The 21,084-nt window shown below is 38.4% G+C and overlaps 1 protein-coding gene across 5 annotated transcripts in view; it reads left to right on the top strand.

Annotated features, from left to right (window-relative positions):
* The window catches only part of TRPS1 (transcriptional repressor GATA binding 1), a 340,381-nt gene that overhangs the window by 55,437 nt on the left and 263,860 nt on the right, over positions 1–21,084 (top strand). For 2 of the 5 annotated variants that reach the window (XM_019528089.1, XM_019528085.1), the window contains exons 2-4: positions 2,107–2,166; positions 7,758–7,916; positions 10,339–11,267. In XM_019528089.1, the coding sequence (XP_019383634.1) occupies positions 7,880–7,916; positions 10,339–11,267 (966 nt within the window). In that variant the 5' untranslated portion in view covers positions 2,107–2,166; positions 7,758–7,879. The remainder of the gene's footprint in view (positions 1–2,106; positions 2,167–7,757; positions 7,917–10,338; positions 11,268–21,084) is intronic. The other 3 variants (XM_019528086.1, XM_019528087.1, XM_019528088.1) reach the window with 2 other exon arrangements.

Below are 21,084 nucleotides of genomic sequence, written 5' to 3'. Positions count from 1 at the left end.
AGGAATAACGGTCACAAGCTGGCAGAGGGTAGGTTTAGGTTAGACATCAGGAGGCGCTACTTCACGGTCAGGGCGGCTAGGGTCTGGAACCAACTTCCAAGAGAAGTGGTGCTGGCTCCCACCCTGGGGGTTTTTAAGAGGAGGTTAGATGAACACCTTGCTGGGGTCGTTTGACCCCAGTACTCTTTCCTGCCATGGCAGGGGGTTGGATTAGATGATCTGCTCAGGTCCCTTCCGACCCTAGAAACTATGAAACTATGATCCAGTAGGGCAAATCCTATGTTAATTTACCTACTCTTTGCTCAATAAATTAATTCAATAACTAGCAAATTCAGGTCTGAGCCTGTCTTGGAGAGCTAAGAGTGGTGGAAGGCAGTTATTTCACTGCTATAAGCAATCATTTTGAATTCTCTGTGCAGTAAAATAACAACAGATTGGGGAGCATGCAAAGCAACATCAATACATAAAAATTAAACTACCTTTGATATACAAAGCTGGCTTTAGATACATTCAGAGCAGAGAAGCAGAGCTACAATATTCTCTGAAAGTGTGGCCTTTTTAGTCTATTTGGAGATTAATTTACATACAGATAAAATGCCAGTTTGTCCCTTAACTGTCATGATAAATTGAAGTGTTTAGACTTTTCCATGAGGTGCTCTTTTTGAACCTTATTAAATTACATGATCTTGGCCTATTGCCAAGTACCAGGTGGAAGCTGTCTATGCTGGAATATGAACAGGTGAATGAATTCAAAGCAGAATGACTTGGGAAATCAGGGTTCTGCAGTTTCCCTGTATCTGACCTCTATCAAGCCTCTCTGTATCTCAGTTTACTCCTCTGTAAAATGGAGGTAATCATACTTTGCCTATCTCACAAAGTTACATAAGGCTTAATTGATAGATATTTGTAAAGCACTTTGAGATTCTGGGTTGGAAGACAGGGCAAAGCTAATCCAAAAGCTGTACAGCCGAAGGCTTATCCATCTTAGATAAATTATTATTATTAATTGTACTTGTATTTTTTATTATTTTTAATTGTTAAAAACAAAACACATGTAGAGTTATTAGGCCCCCTTGATAAAAGTAATAGGTTTGATATCGTAACTATAACTGGGATGTAATGAGGTCTGTTCCTGTATTTCCTATGTAGTCAAATCTTTTTCATCCTTTTTTTTTTTCATACTCATACAGTGGGAATTTTGCCTGAAAGATTACATTGGGAGCAAGTTTAAAATGTAATGAGTGGTTTCAATCAAAGACTTGAACAAAATACGTTTGAAATGCCACTCTTACACTCTCTGAAACGAGTGAGCTAAATAGCATTTATTTTCTCTTAACGAAGAGCTTATATTTAGAAGAGCTTAGATTTATTTCAGTGGTCACATGACTACTAATGTTCCCCATGCTCTGAAGCATATGCTAATAGAAAAGATTGTTTTGGATTAATTTGAGGTGAATTAATAAGAGATTTCTTTGATGACAGTTGTTTGAAGGTGATGGCACTTTCTCTTTTGACAGGATTTATTATGTCCAATAGTGTACCTTTAAAGAATCAAGAATGATCAAAGGAGAAAGAGTAATTTAAACTGGAATGAACAGGACAGAAAACATGACTTTTAAACGAAGTTTAAAACATTTTGTGAAGCAACTCGTTAGATATTCAGTGATTGTATTGGCAAGTCTGAAGATGGGGGGAAAAAATCCATCATTGTGTAGCTCTTCTGCCATTAATACCTTATAAGCCATACATTTTTTGGCTTTCTTGAATTTTTTATATTGTTTAAGCAATCACAAATTAAATGGTATGTACAGAACACAGAGAATAACAGAGATACATTTTTACAAAATAACTTCCATCCTGTAAATCCTTACTTTCTTGTGAGGTATCCCATTTTACTAAAAGCAACAGATTAGCCACTTACATGTTGTAGGATTAGGCCTTAATAGTTTTAAAATATTGATTTCAGGGGCCATCTATCAGTTGTTAGAGTCCTGACTTCCCTGGTTGTACTTCCTTTGAACTGGTCACAGGTTACTTGCTACAGTGGGGAGGAAGTCGTTCTGAGGTTGTTTGTAATTAAACCCATTTTGCTCTCACTTGGTTTAGGGCCTTGAGTTCCAGGTGTGAAAGAGGAGCTCCAGCCATCTTTCTCTCAGTAGTAATGGGGTAAGTCCAGGGGTTAATTTTGTATAGCTAGTTTTCCTGTGAATAGACCAGAACTAGTTAGGAAGTACAGTGTTATGCTGCCGTTCACTAGGCATACACATGGAAGAGAGAGTACCCGGTATTTAAAAAATACCCTCCAAACATTTTAGCAAGAACATTGAAAGAAGGGTTAATGCAAACAGTATATTAAGGAAGTCAGAAAGACAGGAACTTTACCCTGTATCATCACCTTTGTACTGGAATAACTTTTGCTTATTGTGCTATGAGACCGTGGGTGGATCTAGGATTTTGAAAAGTGGGGGGGAGGGGAGGAGCAGATGGTGTGGAGCCTCATCACATAAACAACATATACTTTTCTCTTGTTAAAAAGAAATTAGATGCTTTACTAATAAGCTAGGGGCCCAGGGTTATATTACTTAGTTTAAGAGTGAAGCAAAAACAATATAACTTTATTAGGATGTGCATTAATTTCCTGTATTCTGTATAAAAACCACAACAAATTAGGCAAAAAATAATCAAAATATCTTGTTTAATAAGTCTTGTAGTTATGAGAATTGAATGTGCCTTTCTTTATTAATATTCATAAAACAAAATCTGGCTGCCTTTAACATCTTGACTGTGCATCCAATGCGTCACCGAAATTTATTTCCACACCTGAGTTGATGCTCACCTGAGTTAAGTTTTCCACACCTGATTTAAGGTTTTTAGCTAGAGTTAATAACTGTCTGCAAGGTTGTGAAACAGGAGTTACATTACCAGAAGCAGTTGACACATAGCAGAATTGCAGAAGAAAGGTTAGCTTTAGTAGAACATCAACCCCATTAAAAAGGAGAGAGGGTTTTTAACACCTGTGGAATGAAGTGTTTAGAAAAAATCAGGTAGGTTATAATGAGCCATGAAGTCACTTGGCTTCTTCACTGCTGCCTCAGTAAAAATGCTGCTGCGACTGCCAGGTACTTGGTTTTAAACAATGGGTGGACCAAGAATCAAAAGTGGGTGCCACTGCACTACTGCACCTTGCCTGGATCTGCCCCGTATGAGACTGAATTTTGCCTGAGTTATACCCTGTGCAGTTTTCTTGAAGTCAGTGGGGTGACATGGGTATGGGCCAGCAGAAATTTGAGTATGTAGTGTATTAAAACATTGGTTGGCTTTGCATTCAAAAAATGTAAAGGCTTTTGAATTTGGGGCTTCTTTGTACCATTACTTTGGTACCTTTCAAATTTTAACGGTGGGCTGCAGTGAAGGGTAGTTCGAAAATGAATTCTGAAGGCAAGGAATGCTCATGGGAAAAACTCTTACCTTTTCATAAGACAAATCTTTTCCAGCTTGAGAGACCTTATTCTTTACAACTGGAGCACTATGGCATGCAGAGGCAGGGAAAGTGATATCTCTTTATGCAAAAAGGCTTTATATAATTAAGTGGGATGGGGACTGTGGCAGGAAGCCACCTTTGTTTCTCCACAGAATCTCTGTTTTGTGACAATTTGGTTAGGATGGGCCCAGCAGAGGAGACACACCTTTACCCTATCTCTTTAGGTAACCTGAGCTGGCTACATTCCTGAGGGAGGAGGGAAACCTGCTTCCTCTGCCTACGTGACTGTTATCAGCTACCTGGGTGAGAGGCATCTATCTGGTGGGCTAGAGTCTGCCCGGCAACTAGTGATGTATTTCAAATTGGTTGGCCGGCAGCCAGTAGGTGCTGGTCTCCATTGGACCAGGTGAATGAGGTCACGGGCTTTATAAGTTAAGACTGCCGAGGAGGAGGGGGCAGCAGCCATGCGGGGGACTCACACTTAGAGAGGAGTTTTACCATCTGAAACTGGCTCTGTCCCCCATAACTCATGAGCTAGGAACGGCCTGCCTTCAGCGGGAATCTCCAACAGCCTTGGGATGATGCTTGTGAATAAGCTACTCGAGATCTGGTTAGATATCTAGCTGGCAGTAACTCAGATGCGTGATCAAAAGGCTACCTCAGCCAGACTGTTTTGCTCTATGGGATTTCTATGATATTGCTCTATCTTGTACCCTGTTTTCACCCTACCCCTGTAATCAATAAAGTTCTCCTTTGTGACCGGTGTAGGAGACTTATTGAGGGGTGGGTCTAAATTATGCCTAACAGGCCCCTTAGGTCTATGGACTAAGAGGGACTTTCCTTTTTGGCCCCTGACTTGGGGAAGTACCCCAAGTGCTTGTATGGGGTCGAGTACCTGTTGGACTATTAGGCCTGTGTTTCCCCAAAGACACAGAGCTTAAGAGGGTCCCCCCTTGGGGTGGTGGCAGCTTATGTTACCCCTGGTCTAGCGAGCGTGCTCCAGGAGGGGGGTCAGCCGGACACGAGGTGCCCCCAGGGAGGCACTCGGAGCCTGGAAAGTGGTCGGGCGCAGTGAGGTGGGTGGCTCAACACAGGAGCACCTCCTACTGACCCGCCACAGGGACCTTTAACAAAACACTCTTTTTTTTTTGGATAAAGCATGTTTAGTGTTTTTTTTAATAACTGTATGTGCAATATACCTTTTCTTTCACTACATATATAATACAACTTACATTAAAAATGTATTATTCTAATAATATATGGGGAAAAAAATAAAATATCAGTGATATTTCCCCCCCTGCCACCACAGTGAGCAAACTAGAGCACCAAGTGATCAAGGATCCTTTTGGGGTCGAATATAGGAAGGCATCAAAATGTGTCTTGCTCTGTTTTTTTTTAATTTTTAAAGAGAAAGCCAAATCTGTGTCAAAAGCCCTGCTGTCTTACTCAGCTCTGCAGTAACAAATCAGAATGATAGTATGTCATTAAGAAGAGAAGATTTATTTATTGCCAAGGTGTTATCATAACACAAGGAACTTTTTTTTTTTTTAAATTATGAAAATTAGCCTGACAGTCTCCTTTTTAATATTAAGATCACTCCTATCCCCAGCAGACAGTGTAGCCTTAAATTCCACAGGGCTTTTTCTGTAGTCCTAATGATTTTAATAATACTTTATGCTATGTAGCACCTTTCATTAGAGGATCACAAAGTGCTTTACAGTCACTAATTAATTAAGCCTCACAACACTCCTGTGAGCTAAGTAAGTATTAGACATATATTAAGCTGAGACACTGAGAGTTTAATGATTTTTTGCTGCATTGTTCTGGCAATACGACCGATGTTTTAGCTCGGTGTGAGTGCACAACATATATAATAGTATGATTTCCACTAGCCCTTAACACAGAGATTCTGTGCAGTCTGTTAAATGTAAATGCATTTCTCTGTTTCATTTTGGATGACTTGTCTTTCCTGGGACAGCTAAATTCATAGGCCTGTGAATAAACCTGCTATCTGTTTGCCTGTGCATTAAAAGTCATGCATCTTTTCAAATCTATTGCTGGGTTAAAAAGAACATATGCATCAAAGTGGGCTTAAAACTGTAGGGTTTTCCTGAGTTAATTGCCATTTTACTGCAACATGCTACGGTGACAAGTTATTACTTCTAATGAAATGATGACTGGCAACAAAATGATCCATTGTGAGCCTTAGTGATCAGAAGTAATTAACCACTATCTCAAGCATCAATACTTACATTTCCTGCTTTGGTAGTAATCACATAGACAACATTTGGGGCAGAGGTAAAAGCAAATAAAAAAATATTCAAAGCAAAGAGACTTCATATAAATATTTTATCTTAAAAAAACATTTGCCTTTATTAAATACTGTGCAGTCTCATTTATCTGCACTGTTTCGTGAAGTGTTTGCCTAACCAGCTTTTGAGTAGATTGCAGAAAGTAGGGCAGGGTGGCACCATAGGCACTAACTCATTCGAAGACTCATGCGCTTTCATAGGCAACAACTTACTTCATCAAATGCTACTTTGTCTGATGATGCAGTAAATTGTTGTCTATGAAACTCATTCCCCTGAAAGAGTCTGAAAAGATGAAAACTGAAAGATATTACTTAGCCTGAAGTCAGCAGTAAGGTAGGGCAAACAGTAGATTGTAGAGGAATCTCGTTTTGGGGCTTTGTAGCCAGTCAAAGATTACTTGTATGTGGCATATTCTCCTATTAGTTAAAGTTGAATTAGTAAAATATTTAGTTAATATATCTGATGAAGGTACATGGAGAACTGGAAGCTGAAGTCTTCAGTTTTTCCACAAGACAGTTACAGGACATAGGAATGCTTTTCTTCATACTTCCAGTGTCTACTTTTTGGTAGGCTTGAAAGACTATATAGTGTTTTGCCCCCTTTCCCTTAATTCCCCACCACTGTTTTTGAGCCCAATGGTCATACACACTATGTTAAGTGACAACCTTGGAATTTGGGAATGGTCGAGAAGGCCCCTTTTTGTTTTAACTCTTCCACATTTAGCAGATTGACTGTATTTTAAAAGAAGCACGATCAGGGAAGATCTTCATGCCATCACAAAACTTTGGCTGCAAGAGTGGGTTCTGTAGACCACGCATCCCAAATACTTATAAATGCCTGTCACATGACACATTTCCAAATAAACTGACCCTGGGGGGCTGCAATCCTTTGCATATAGCTTGATAAACATAGTAATATGTAGTCTTCATAAATATTCACTTATCAGTCATCACAGCACTCCTTTGGAGTAGGTAAGTATTGCTTCCATTTTACAGTTGTGGTTACTGAGGTACAGAGAAATTCCTAAAGCTGTAGAGGGAGTCAGTGTAACAGAAGGTGTTGTAATCCTGACATCCATTGCTTGTAGTCTCTGCTTAATTTGCTAGACTGTGTAGCTTCTGATGCTGTAGATTGACGCTTCCTTTTGACAAATGGACACAGTGGCTGATTAGCAGGGGAACTAATTTAGTTGCATGCAGGTGGCTGTTGGTTGGAAATGAATTTATGGCAGACCAGGTGTTCTGCAGCAGCCTAATTAACCATGAACCCATTTCCAGTCACTCAGAGTCCCCAGACCGTTGGGTTCAATAAGAATCTTGCAGGGGGCTTTGGATAAGGCTTTACAAAACTTTCCTTTGGTTTAGAAATACCACTACCACCAATACTGAAAGGTAGTTCAGTTTCTGTGTCTGTTCAGCACTTGGCCTCTTTGCTGGGACTGCCACCAACCTTGTTATTGTGATGGCATTGTTGTGTGGTGGACACTTGCCCGCTAGCAACTAATTTAATACTACCAAATTCATTTCATGTAGGACACCCAACAGCCAACATATTGCTTTCAGTTACTGCCAACATGCCTGGATTTGAAACTCAGCTGGGATTCCATTCCCAGTCCCGTTAAGCTGTCCAGTTCTCCACAATTCAGAATATATGTTAAAAGAAGTTAATAGTTTGAGTGTTTTTTTTCCTGCACAATATGCCCACTTTGTTTGCAACATATATTTTATCTTTTTTTGATGCAGCTGATGTCTGAGGCAATTTAGTATGATAACACTATTTTTCTCATGTGTGTGGGTATGTCTGTGTAGCACTTCTCACACTTGACTGAAGTACAGAATTCTTGATATAATGCCCAGTGAGAGATGCATGTGAATAATAAATAGGCATAATAATGTTTTTAAGTAAAAACCATATTGTAAATGCATAATTTAGGAAGGAAAACCTTTTTTTGTTTTGTTTTACAGATGTACAGATCAGCTCTCAAAATGTCTTCTGTGTCTTCCGTGTGTCTTCTAAGACAATTGCGTTAGCCCTCCTGCTAGTTGACTAATAGAATTAATAATTGTAAAAAGCACTCTAAAGCCACATGCCTTATGAAGTCAATGCTGGGTATGATTTTACAAGTATGTGATCCATTTTTTCAAGTGAAAATGTTAACTGTAAAAGTTCTTGGCACACAATAAAACATTGAGCAATCTGTTATTTGTCTTTGAGATAATTTCAGAGTGACCATATTCTTATTATATCTAACTTATGACTTGCTAGGGGAGAGTTTCCTCAGTTTAGAAGTACTGCAAATGTGCTTTTATTTACATAGTATGTCTCTCTGAAAAATGATAGTTAAAAGTTTTCCAACAACAAAAAAATATCATTTATTTTTGTAGGGACCCTTAATCAAATAAATAAGATACTTTAAAAAAAAAAAAAAAAGAAAAGTAAGAAAGGAAAGGTGAAAGAGAGAAAAATAAAGTACTTCCCCTGAAGCTGAAAATCAGTTCTACTTAAATGAAAAAATCCACCTTCCCTTTTTTTTTGACTGTAAAGTGTACCAGGAAATGCTCCATTAAGCTGAACTATTTTGTGTTCACTCTATATGCACTTGACCCTATAGATATGGAGGATGAGGTTGGTTACTGGACCATCTACATTTGGCATCCTGTCTATTTGGAGTGCGTGTAGTCCCAGTTTTTTCCTGGAGCTCATTCATGTGCAGGGAGCCTATTAGATCTTTCTCTCTAATTCTCTCCTTTTAGGTCAGCCAGGCCTCTAAGCTCTCCTTATCTAAAGACCTATTATAAAAACTTTTTAGAACATTAAATTTAACCCTGTTGAATTTTAACTGTGAAAACTACTATGAAGTTCCCTGATTTTTATATCTCTGACATCCTCTCACAGATGCAATTAGTGCTCCTTTTCCTGTCTTCTAGCTGCCATGGGTTTCAGAAGGACTATTATAGTTTTACAGATAGTTCATTTATGAACCAGAGATGCATTTATATGGGCAGTAGCATATAAACTCATCCTGCATATCCTTTACAGAAGGAGAAGAAACTTGGCTCATAGGCATATATGCCTTTTAAATGAAGAACCGTAGCAGCCATTTAAGAAACCAATTAAGACCACACCGAGTGTCAAAATGTATGTAATATGAGTTGGCACTTTGTGCAAAAGCGTCTTGTTGTAGTTAATGCTGCCTGTGGATCAGTTCAACCACAAAGGCAGAGCTTGAGACACAAGTAAAACACTTCCCCTTAGAAGTTGGCTGTTTTTGTCAACATAGGACATGGTGCCCTTTTATGTGGAGCAGATGTATATAGGAGGATGTACAAAGGCTGACTTTTTCTTTTTCATCTCCACCCTCAGCTACACTTCTCAAAATATCATGCTGAACTTCAGGTCTGTGCAGAGCAGCATGTGGAAAGCATCCCATGTTGCTCTCAATTGCGAGGTGGTTCTCTGTTCACAGATCAATGTAGTGCCTCTGCATACTCTCAGCCATTGCTGGCTTGGGAGCACAGGATCAAGTCTGAGTTTCAAACTTGAAACTCATGTATGGTAGCACAGTCTGTTTCCACTCAACCAGATGCAAGGGCATGGAAAATCATCCATCTTTGTATGCATCACTGGCTAAGATAAGAACATAGGATATACTGTAGAATATTTGTCTCATGCCCATAGTCAGTGCATGAATACAAACTGATCAATAGCTGATCCAGTACAGATTCTGGAAATGCACATTGCATGGAAGTTTTAGCTAAAGGGTAGGAGGAAATATTTTGTTAAAGAGCAGTAACTGCATGCATAGTACCTCAGCACTCTACTTAAGTATCACCCTGTTCAGTTAGCTACCAACACTAGCCTTCTTTCTGTTATATGTGAGGTTCCATATATGGATTTGTAGAGTGTCCCTTTCTACTTATCCAAGCTCTGTGGATATACAATTCCTCCCCCCACTCCCAAAAAAGAAAATCAACTTCTCAGATTCACCTGGGTCCCATATTTTTTGCTGGATAGATCTTTACTCAAGCACACAGTAAGCGTACATGTATTGATTCAGCTTGTTCAAGTACTTTTGGCAATGTATGATAATTGTTTTTTCTGTTAAAATACCAGTACGTTGTCTAAATTTTTAGCATTACACCACAGGGTTATTCCCTCTCCCTCACTTTGTTTTAAAATCATTTGTTCAAATTTTTTACCAGCATTAACTGGCCAGTATTCTCAGGAAAGATAATGAACACTCTAATTAATTAATGTTGATAGAAGTTGTTATTCTTAGGATTTAAGGGTCTTTGTTAGTTGAGTTCACTTCCAGTGTGACAATTTTTTTAAAGCCAGGTTCCAGTTTGTGGCATTGATTGACTAGAATCTGAACAGTTTGATATTTAGCATTTTGTATCTGTGTTTTAGATCCTGAAATACAGAACTATCTTCTGTGTATTTTGATAACTCCATAGGTGATTCTTTTCTTTTTCTTTTTCTTTTCTTTCCTTTTTTTTTCTTTTCATTTTTTTTTTTTTTTTTGCCTTAAATTTTTTTTTATAGATATGGTCCGGAAAAAGAACCCCCCTCTAAGAAACATTGCAAGTGAAGGTGAGGTACAGACCCTTGAATCTACAGGTACTGAAAGTGAAGAGTCTGGAAGGAAAAAAGAATTTTCTGCAGATCAGATGCAAGAAAACACTGACCAGGGTGATACGGCAGAGCTAAACAACAAGGAGGAACCTTGCACACATGTTCAAGAGCCATCTTCCAGCATTAAAAAGGACTTAAAGAGCTCAGTTCTAAGTGAAAAGACTGGCTTCAATTATGAAAGCCACAATAAGGGAGGAAATGTTCCATCCTTCCCTCATGATGAGGTGACAGACAGAAATATGTTGGCTTTGACATCTCCAGCTGTTGGGGGAGTTTGTGAGCCCTTGAAGTCTCCTCAAAAATCAGATGCAGATGACACCCAAGATGTGGTCTCTACCCCATCAGGAGATCCAGCGGAGACAAATGAAGTGCATCAGATGTCGCCAAAAGCTACAGATGAAACAGTGCAAGTGCAAAGTGGTCAAACCGATGGCCAAGGCTCAAGCCCGGTCCCCGTGGCCTCAAAAAACCCACAAGTGCCTTCAGATGGGGGTTTAAGGCTGAACAAATCAAAAGCAGACTTGTTGGTAAATGACAACCCAGATATGGCACCTCTGTCTCCAGAGCTTCAGGACTTCAAATGCAACATCTGTGGTTATGGTTACTATGGGAATGACCCCACAGATCTCATCAAACACTTCCGCAAGTACCACCTAGGACTGCACAACCGCACCAGGCAGGATGCTGAGCTCGACACTAAAATTTTGGCCCTCCACAACATGGTGCAGTTCAGCCACTCCAAAGACTTCCAGAAAGTCAATCGCACTGTGCTTTCAGGGGTGCTGCAGGATATCAATTCCCAGAGGCCTGTCTTATTAAATGGAACTTATGATGTGCAGGTTTGTATCTTCCATACCTCTCTGTAACTTCCTCAGAGACAATTGGGGATGGGGGTGTCCATCTCAGAAAGCAACTCCTACTTCCCCATCTCAAACTAGCATAATTAAAGTATCTCATGCAGCTCACTTCAGCCACAGGAAAGCTTAGATCCAATTACCCTATGTCTTCCCTGGTTGCTATCAATTATTGAAATGATTGCCCTGATGAGGGAATATGATATGTCAGAATTTCTGGAGGTCCACTTAATGCCCTGTTAAATGTAGTAAGAAGCATCTTTTTTCCCATAGACATCCTCATCTGTGATTTGGTCTTTGTGGTAATCAAAAATAAAAGCTCATTTGCAGCAAACAGGCCACCTGGAATTTCATCTTAGCTAAGGACTTCTGTATCCTAGAGAGATGAAACAAAACAAGCATTTTAAATAACCAGGTAGATAGTGGACATTAGCTACAGATTAAAATGTAGTCATGGACTTTGATGACTGGCCTTTAGGAATAAGACTTGGCTTATTGATTTTGAAATTGCAGACATCAGAAGGTACAAGTCCTGGTGACACCAGAAGTGATCTAGTGCCAAAACAACAGTGCTATGTTTCCACACAATGGGAAGTCCATGGCTGATTATAAAAGGGGTTATTATTATTATTATTATTACTTGTATCAATTGGAATATAAAGGTAGTGCTACTGTCTCAATACTTTTTAGATCAAATTTTAGCCATGATTTTACTGTATGTTCAACACTGGAGTAAAAGCTGGTAGCAAATTTTTATCTAAAGAGTGCATTTAAAAATATGTTCACAGAGTCTCTGTTTTAATTATTTCTACTTGGAGAAAACTCCATTAGTGAAACCCCATATATTTAAATAGTATTGATTTTTTTTTTTTTTTTTTTTTTTTTTTCCCCCTTTTTTTTTTTTTTCTTTTTTTTTGGGGGGTTTTTTTCTTTTTTTTTTTTTTTTTTACCCCCTTTATGGATCATCTGGAAAAAGTACTAAAAGGCCGGTTTAGTCTTTGATCTAAATGTTCACTTTAGAATAAAAATAATTTGGACCAGTTGGTAACAAAGGTCACATGAAAACTCAGTTCAATGTTAAACCAATTTTAGGAGCATGTTTGCATAAGACATGATGATGCATTGACCTAGTACTAATTACCACGTAACCCTCCAAGAAACTTTTTTTTTAATGTAGGTAGAAATATTTAATAGTACCTGCAGAGAGTACTGTCATTAAAAGGAGGAATTTCACAGAAAAGGTCAAAGTAGCTAATGTCTCGCCTTAAGAAATACTGAGAAACAGGAACCCAAGTCAGGAACTTTGCAGCTTTTTAAGCTGTTTAACTTTTCCTCTTACTTTGTGAAATTCTATCAACTCTTTATAGAGCAGCAAATCAAAGCAAGATCGTTATTATGCATAAAAGCTACAGTCTTTGAGTTGTTGTCTTATTGGAAGATTATTTTACTGTCTTGTATCCCATCTGTCCCATCAAACTGTGGTTAAAAAGCAAATACATGATTTAGTAAAGGAGCTCAGAAGGGAGTAATGTTAGAATGTATAACTATGGGTTATAATTAGCATGCAATATATTGTTAATACCTGGATTTCCTGCTATAGTTTCAGTTTGCTGACTCTGGGGACAGTATCTTAGGGCAGCTGATCCATGCTGTCAGGAAGATGTTCAGATTGAAATAGCTAAGGCATACAGTATAGAGGAATTTGAGTTTCTAAACACACTTTCATTTCCTCCAAACAATGGTTTTGTTAGATCCTTAGTTATTTATAGGGAAGTTTATACTTGATTAGAATGGGCTGGACACTTTTCCTATGCAGCGTTTTCAGAAATAAAACAGATGTGTGAGTTATCTCGTTTTGAACTGATAGAACTAGAAATAAAACAGCTGAACCTAGACTATACTTGTCCCTTGAGCCTTGGCAGTGAGATACTGCAAGGAAGACAAAAAGCGGTAGGAAGCAACGCATAGGTAATCTAGTTAAGATCAGTCTTTTCTCAGACCAGAAACATGTTCCAAACTGAACCAGACAACCTATACAATGTAGGCGATTTATTTGAAAGAAACAATTGGAGCTGGAAGCTCAGTTTTTAAAGAGTGCTAATTTTTCCTGCCCAATTTGGGAAGAGAAGATTAAATAAGATCTTGAGCCAAATACTATACTTCATCACTTCCACATACAACAGATGTTGATGCAGAACATGTCAGAAGATAAGTAACTGATTAATATTTTCATGCTTTGCAATAAATACTGAATAGTTTTGCTACATTCATAAACATAGTAAAAGTACATCTGAAACTTCCGTTTGTACCCACATGTGTTTGTATAGCTACGATGTCTGTTTCAGGGGGGTTTTCTTCCCCTGTCTCTCCCCCCTCAACTTTTGAGTCTTTGTAGTCTAATGTCTGAGTGTAGGGTTTGCATTGATAAGGACTGTGCTACAGTTTAATTGGAAATTGGTTGTCAGTTGACTCTTATGACCTGAACAAGAGGAAGTAAATATGAATAGTTGTAGTTCATCCAAGCAATATTATCTTCATTTTGGACTGGACTGAAGGTTAAAATGAGAAAAGAAAAGCTCTCTTTAACTAAAATTAAGGTCAAATGATAGTGGGATTTAGGACAGATTTACTGATCCTGTCACCTTTTAACAAACTATTTTGTTGCAGTGGGATGGAGGTGGCTAGCAGTAGTAAATATACAATGTTTTAGACTAGTGAATAGGGATAGAAACCAGAATGTTGTGTCTTTGATCTGACTCTTGATAGTTGACTGGGGAAGCTGGTATGTGCACTAGTAGGACTGCTGTTGATTCTTGGAGGAATAAAAACAAAGAAAGATTAAAAAAAAAAAGAAAGGGAAAAGAGAATAGAGGAAAATCCACTATAGATTTTTAGACTGATAAAGATTAAGCACTTTTGGAAAACGCTCAGTGGGGAAAAAAAGGAAATTGCCTTTAAAATAACCCACACTATTAATGTCTACTTCTGTGCACCTTTAAAAAAAAATATGTTTTATTGGGCTACTTTTTATACAGCTGTGTATTTGGTGTCAAATCCAGGTATATGGACTCCTTTATCTTTTTTTTAATATGACATAAATGATTTTGAGGAGAAAAAATGAAAAGAATTCAAGCCTCTTGTCCTTACTGTGTAAGTTTTTTCATTGTCTAGAGCAGGGATGCCCAAGCTGTGGTATGTGTACCACTGGGGGTGTGCAAGACATCTCTTGGGATTACGTGGGAGAAATTGTGTAATGGTGGATATAATTTTAATTATAATAATTGGCATCTAAAATATAAAACATGCTGGTAGGAGTACACAGTCAGCTGGTACATCTGGAAGGGGGTATGCAATAAGAAAAAGTTTGTAAAACTCTGATCTGGACTATTTAATCAAGGGAGATTCCATTAGATTTGAAGATCTAGCATAATGTAAGGAGTCTCTTTTTACGTTCCCTGTACATTCTTACCATCAGAGATTTAACTTAACCAATAGATACCAGCTGTGATAAGATTGGGTGAATCTACTGAAAGGGTTCTGTGAGATTTGACCCTCCTTCCTGTATACGTTTCAGAACACATTTGCGAGCCCATAGCTGAGCTGCCACAGACAGCGTTATCAGCTTTATTGCTGCAATCAGTGTGCTATCTTCTGGTGAGGTAAATGGACCACTCGCTCTGGCTGATTATTAATCTCAGTGATTTCCCTTGTGAGATTTTTCTCCACTGGTAGCTCTGTATTGCTGGCTAGCTAACACTCGTTCAGAAGAACTGCAAGCATGAGTGGAACTTTAGTTTGGGCCAGATTTGAAAGGGGACTTTGGTGCCTCAAGCAGGACTAAGGTGACTTCGCCCAAACCAGTATGAAAATGGCCATCCAGCTGCTGCCTAAACCTGGAGGCATGCAAATTTGACATCTTAGTTTTTCACTTGAAATATCCATAGGTGCCTCTCTGCAGGCTCAGGATTGCTTGTGTATGTTATCTTATGACCATCTGTGTATAATACAGAAGCAGTTCTGGGAGCAGATATGACCTAACCACTGAGCTACAGTCATCTCCTCCTTGCATTGTCTCCTTCTGACCAATGCATCTGTGCAGTGTGACTTTTGCAGCAGGAAGGATGGAGAGTCTTACACTTCAGAAAAGGATGTATTCTGATTACAGCACCTCCAGGCCTGTGGAAAATGCAGGAACGCTTTATGGAGAGGAGAGAATTGAATTTGTTTTTCCTAATTTCTGGACGAGTACTTAAACTCTTAGGCTTTTGTTTAAATAGGCATAGCCTCCTGAGAGTGCCTTCTAGAAGTAAAGATTGACCTTCAAGGACAAGGGCATATGTTCAAGAGAAGGTTTCAGGCTGTGGATCTCAAGGAAAGGGTGGCACTACTCAAAGCCCTGGATTTAAGGGCACAGCTTTGTACTCAGCATTTCTTGTTGACTGAATCTAGGCTCTGCACAGCATGTGTTGCTTTCAAGTGACACATTGCTCAGCATTTGGCCTGTGTTGGATGACACTCTGAGGTGCCTAACTCTGTCCATACTCTGTCCAGGGGGAGCCTATGCACATGGCTCAAACTTTGGTTCCATCTTCCATTTTGGTGCCATGCATTTAAAACGTAGGTGTTATATCATGCCATAGGGAAACAGAACTATATGGCATATCCTATGGATGTTGCCTCTCAACATAGCTGTGCCTGTCTCACGTAAGATGAAAAGGCCAATTTCATCGGTTAATAAATGCCATGAGTAGTGTTCCCTAATTGTTGTCTTAACATCCAGAAGAAGCATTCCATTGTGACTATCCCATGGCCTAGTTGGATGCAGACCTTTTCTTACATTATAGGTGTGTGATCTGATTAGGAAATGGAACTCATCTCGTAATGAAGGACTGGTCCAGCAGGAAGGAGTAGTTGCACTATTAATAGTTTCAGCTGTTAATTTTCCACTTTCAAAATTGATCATTAGTAGCCTGATTAGATGACAAGCTGTGGAAAGAGTAAGAGGGTTTGATCACACTGTGAGGTATGAAGTAATTGGCGTACCTCCTGATGATTATGGCTTCCAGTAGCTTTGGGAAATTTTTTGGAAAAGGATCTTTTCAAAAGTGTTCAGAATCTATACTGGAGACATAACTGCAAAGATCACTTTCATGCTAATATACTTCTCTGTCAAAAGGAATCTGACTTCTGGTTCTGTTATTTGCTGTAATCATTTAAAGAGTAAACTTTTCATAATGAGTAAATCACCTTTATTTTGTGTATGTGACTGGAGAATATTGCTTAGCTGGTCTTTTCGCAATTTCTCATTTTCACTAGATGGGTTTCCTGAAAAAATAACTGCTTTTTATGTATCTTCTTGATACAGACTAATCAATATGCTTATATTTGGATGTTAACATTCTTTAAGTTTTACAAAAACTTATCTTTTTTTAAAATTATTAGTCTTTTTGATATTTAGCCTTGTTAACCCCCCAAACAGAAAGTAGGTTGAGAGGCTTTATCATTAGTCTGGTTAAGTCATATTGCTCCTGAGGGTGTTCTAATAGAGTATTTTCCAGAGCAATAAAAATTTTGAATTTTAAATGCACCTTTCAACTTACTTTTTAAATGTGCTTTATAGATTAAGTGTCATTACACCTTTGTGAAAAAAATTCCCATTTTTCAGGTGGGGAAAGCTACAAAGGCTTACCCAACACCAGGAATAGAACCCAAGAGTCCTGCCTTCCACTCTTTAATTGCAATCATTAAACTATACTGCCCTAAGCAATAATATATAAAATAATATACAGTAAAAACAACAAAAGCTACTTCAAAGTAATCCCCCCGTCCACAAAGTTCCCCCCCCCCCAACAAGAAAATCCACAGGTGAAGTTCAATAGAAAGGCTTCATTTAATTCTTTTAGAAATTATGCTGATTAAATCAGGATACATAGATATTTTTGCACATCAAAAGCAAAAGGAGATGAACACATGTAAATGCCTCATTTACTTAAAAACTCCACAGGAAGAAAGCTTATATTTGCAAACCTCAGAGGCCTTTCATAATTTTTGTATATTGAACATTTGCAAATTCATGTTGCTATGAAATTTAGTCAGAAAAGAAAAAAGGCTAGTAGGACAATTGGTTTTACTATGTGTCAGCATATCTCCAGTTTCTGCTTTAGGTATTTCTTCAGCTCTTCAAGAAGCATCTTTAATAATAATGTAAATGAAAGATATATATTTAATTGTATTGGAGAGAATCATGTGCCATTTGGGTTGTAGCCTCTTTGTATGACTAGTAGAAACAAACATCTCTGATAATTGTTTTTATTAATTACTAAGGTAATTACCTTTACAAAGAGTTTGGATTTCTAGAGGGTTTAGACAAGTGATCCATCCTAATGGGATATTTCAGTTTAGCCCAATATCTGTATCTTGTATACTGTCTCAGAACTAAAATGTAGTTGGTCTAATAAAAGATATCACATTTACCCAAAGAACCTTGTTTCCCAGAAGTGAGATTTTTCAAAGAGTAGCACATATTTGGGAAGAGCGGTGGCCTAACCAATAAAGGGAAAGTGGCTGTATGGAATATTTCACCTTATAATAGTTATCTTTCATTGTTGCAAAATAATATTTGGCTTATGGGTTTGGTTGGGAAAAGGGCTGAGAGAGTGCCACAATTAGCAGAATAACTGTCTGGTTTGGTCCTCTCTCCCCCTGAAAAAGGAAGCTAATTCCCAAGGGAAAAGAAACAGTAGAGAGAGTGAATACAGCCTGAAGTGGTTTTAATTGCCACAGTAGATTCGTTGGTTTTTCCTTAGTGAAGTCACGGAGCATGGTTGGGGTTAGTTGCGAGTGAAACCTTGTTTCTTTGATTCTTGTCTGGCTGGAGCAGGTGCTGTCTATTTATGCATAATGCCCCTATCATTCTGGTCTCTGAACCCCTCACAATTATTAATACGGTTTTTCCTCCTTTGACCCTTTTAGTAAGGTAATAGTGAGGTGTAGACTTTCCAAGGGAAATCTGTGACTGAGTAGGGAACAAGAACCAGGTTTCTTGCAAGAACCAGAACTCTGTGCATGACACCAGTGGTTCCCAGACAGCAATACATAAATCACATGATAAATGGTCTGTGGCTCTCAAGGCCTCTTCCTCCCTCCCCCATTTCAGTTAAAGGTTTGATGATCAGAGCAGATGAGGTTCTACAAGAAATCGTAAGGGCTGACAGTGGGCATGCTGCTGAAATAGTTCAGGAACTACCGTACTAATCTACCCCCTTAAAGAGATCTGCAAGAGATTGTGAACTATTCTGCTGTTCATCTGGTAGGGGACCGTTGTTCTGAGTATTTTTTTTAAGTTTCTGACTCAGTGGGCATTCCTGATGCCAGCCACCACTGACTGTGGGCAAAGTAAGTGCCATCTCCACAGCTCAGCTGGAACAGTAGTTCTAGGCTTTTTTCCCCACCCTCCTTGTGATTCCTGGCTTGAGGAATGTGTGGAGCAGAAAGCAAGGCTCTGAGCACGTGAGGAAAGAGATTTGATTAGAATGGGAATTAAATGCTGGAATAAATACTTGAAGCCAGCATCACATCTATAGTTGCAAAGAAATGTAGATATTGATTTCCAGGGTGATGTCTTTTTCCTTTCCCCTTTCTCTTGATTCTTTCTTTTCTCCTTTGTTCCTTCTCTCTCTGGGAAAACGAAGAAAGAACAAGAAGTCAAGAATACACTTACAGAGAGCAAGTTTGGTGCTCTTACAGAGGTATGGCATGCAAGAGAAAAATCTGAATACCAGGCCAAAACTTGAATGGAATGCATGAATCCAAACAGCTCTGCAAATTCATCCAAATTTTGGCTTGAAGATGAGGCAGCTTCACTTTATACCATTTCCACCTTTTTTCAAGTAGCTAGTTTATATAGTTCCCTTACCTGATGACCCTAGGGAAGGCTTTAACTTGAGGTTGCTGTGCTTGAAAAATGGCTTTTGAGTGCAATCATGTTAAGATGACCCATTGTATACCTTCTCCTAATAGGATACATTATTTTAAATTGTAGCAGGGTGCTTGGTAAAATGCCAGGACAGCAATTGGTAATCAATTACATTCCATTGTCTTTAAGATTTTTTTTTTTGTTCTGTTGCAACTGGTAAGCACAAGATATACTGTAAGTACTTAATTCTGTTTTATCCCGCTCATGATGCAGAGAAGGAGGTATTAGCCTGGGACATGAATTTGCTATGTAGGGCATTGAGCAGGATTAAGAAAAGTTACAAAAATATTACAATTTACAGCTATGCCATTGTTTAAAATGCTAATATTATTAATATGTTTTTCCACTATTCAGAAATAAGAGTAATTAGCAACAAGCAGCAACTGAAATTTGTTTTCACTCAGATTTCCTAACTGATGTCTAAAGAACACCTGTAAAGATGAGTTTTGTCATCTGTAGGTGCTTTAAATGGACTTTTAAGAATAATGGATGTATTTACTCGTTACAGCCACTTAAGTTGAAGTATTTTGGCTGGTTTTCAGTGCAAGAGTAAAACAAACAAACAAAAATAAGTAACCAACTAAATGAGCAAAAACAGATCTTCTTGCAACCAAGTTAATCACATACTGAGTGGATGTTGTTTGGTTTTTCATAATTCTGTCAATGCCCTCTCTCTAAGTTAAATGAAGGTAATTTTCACTGAAGGTCATTTGAATAACAGAAAATTGAAGACATAATAAGCCAACTCTTGTGGAGCACCTACAAATCTAACTGACCTAGTGGATCAGGCCTAGTAATTTCTCATGAAATTTTCACTGACCTACTGTTAGAGATATGAATAAATAAATCCACTGCAGCAGAGACAGGACACCAAAGCAGTTCTATCCTCAAATACCTCCTTAAAGCTAAGCTCATAACTTTTGAACGTATATAGTGATAAATTTGCTGGTATGCTTAACTCATAGTCTACACATGCATTAAGGTACCGTTGTTACTGCACATTAAATTTAGCACATCTAATTTGACTCTACCTAAATGCGCAGTGTCCAGCACTACTGCCCAGTAGCACCAGTGCATGGTCTTTTTGTGATACTTAATGCATAGTATACTAATTCTACTGCAAATTGGTGCATTAGCACAGCTTTTTCTGTGCTGCCTCAATGCGTAGTAGAATTAGTCTTCTGTGCATCTCATGCAGACGTGCCTTGCAAGTCTGCTATTACCTATTTACATATGTTTTCTAAACAAATGAAAATCAGATTTCAGCTTTTAAAAGTTTTAAGACTCCCATGGGAATTACGTTTACTTAAAAAATAATCAGAGGCTGAAAAGCAAATCATTATGCTGTGATTTAGCAACTCATTGACTCACTATATGTGTTCTGTGCTGATGGCATACAAAGCCTAACATCCCGTTCTCCAAGCTAAATGGCTAAAAGGCATTGATATTTTATGCATTTTAAAATGTTTACATTTCATGCTTTTTGTATGTCTGAGTCTTTCCGTATGGTGTGATTCTGAATGAGCAATGATCACATGCTTCCTATGTGGCACAGCTGTTGAGGAGAAGAAAGATAATTACACCATTTGCCTAATGCACTAGAACTGAATTCTGCAGAAATAGTCATTCACTTACCATTTGGGGTCCTGAAAATCTGACCTTTTGTGTGTTGAAATTTCATATTCCCCACTAAGGTCAGTCTCGTTCATAAGACTCCAAGGCATGGCACCACTACATAGAAACTTCAGCCTGTGTCTCAAGTATTGTGAGGGCAAAATGAATGAAGGTGAAGGGATGGATGGCAGTGTGTTTTGGGTGTTAAAAGGG

Source organism: Gavialis gangeticus, unplaced genomic scaffold, assembly GCF_001723915.1.
Source record: "Gavialis gangeticus isolate Ggan-Ray unplaced genomic scaffold, GavGan_comp1, whole genome shotgun sequence".
Classification (NCBI taxonomy): domain Eukaryota; kingdom Metazoa; phylum Chordata; order Crocodylia; family Gavialidae; genus Gavialis; species Gavialis gangeticus.
Note: the sequence above shows the minus strand (reverse complement) of the source record. Positions and strands in the feature narration are given on the sequence as shown.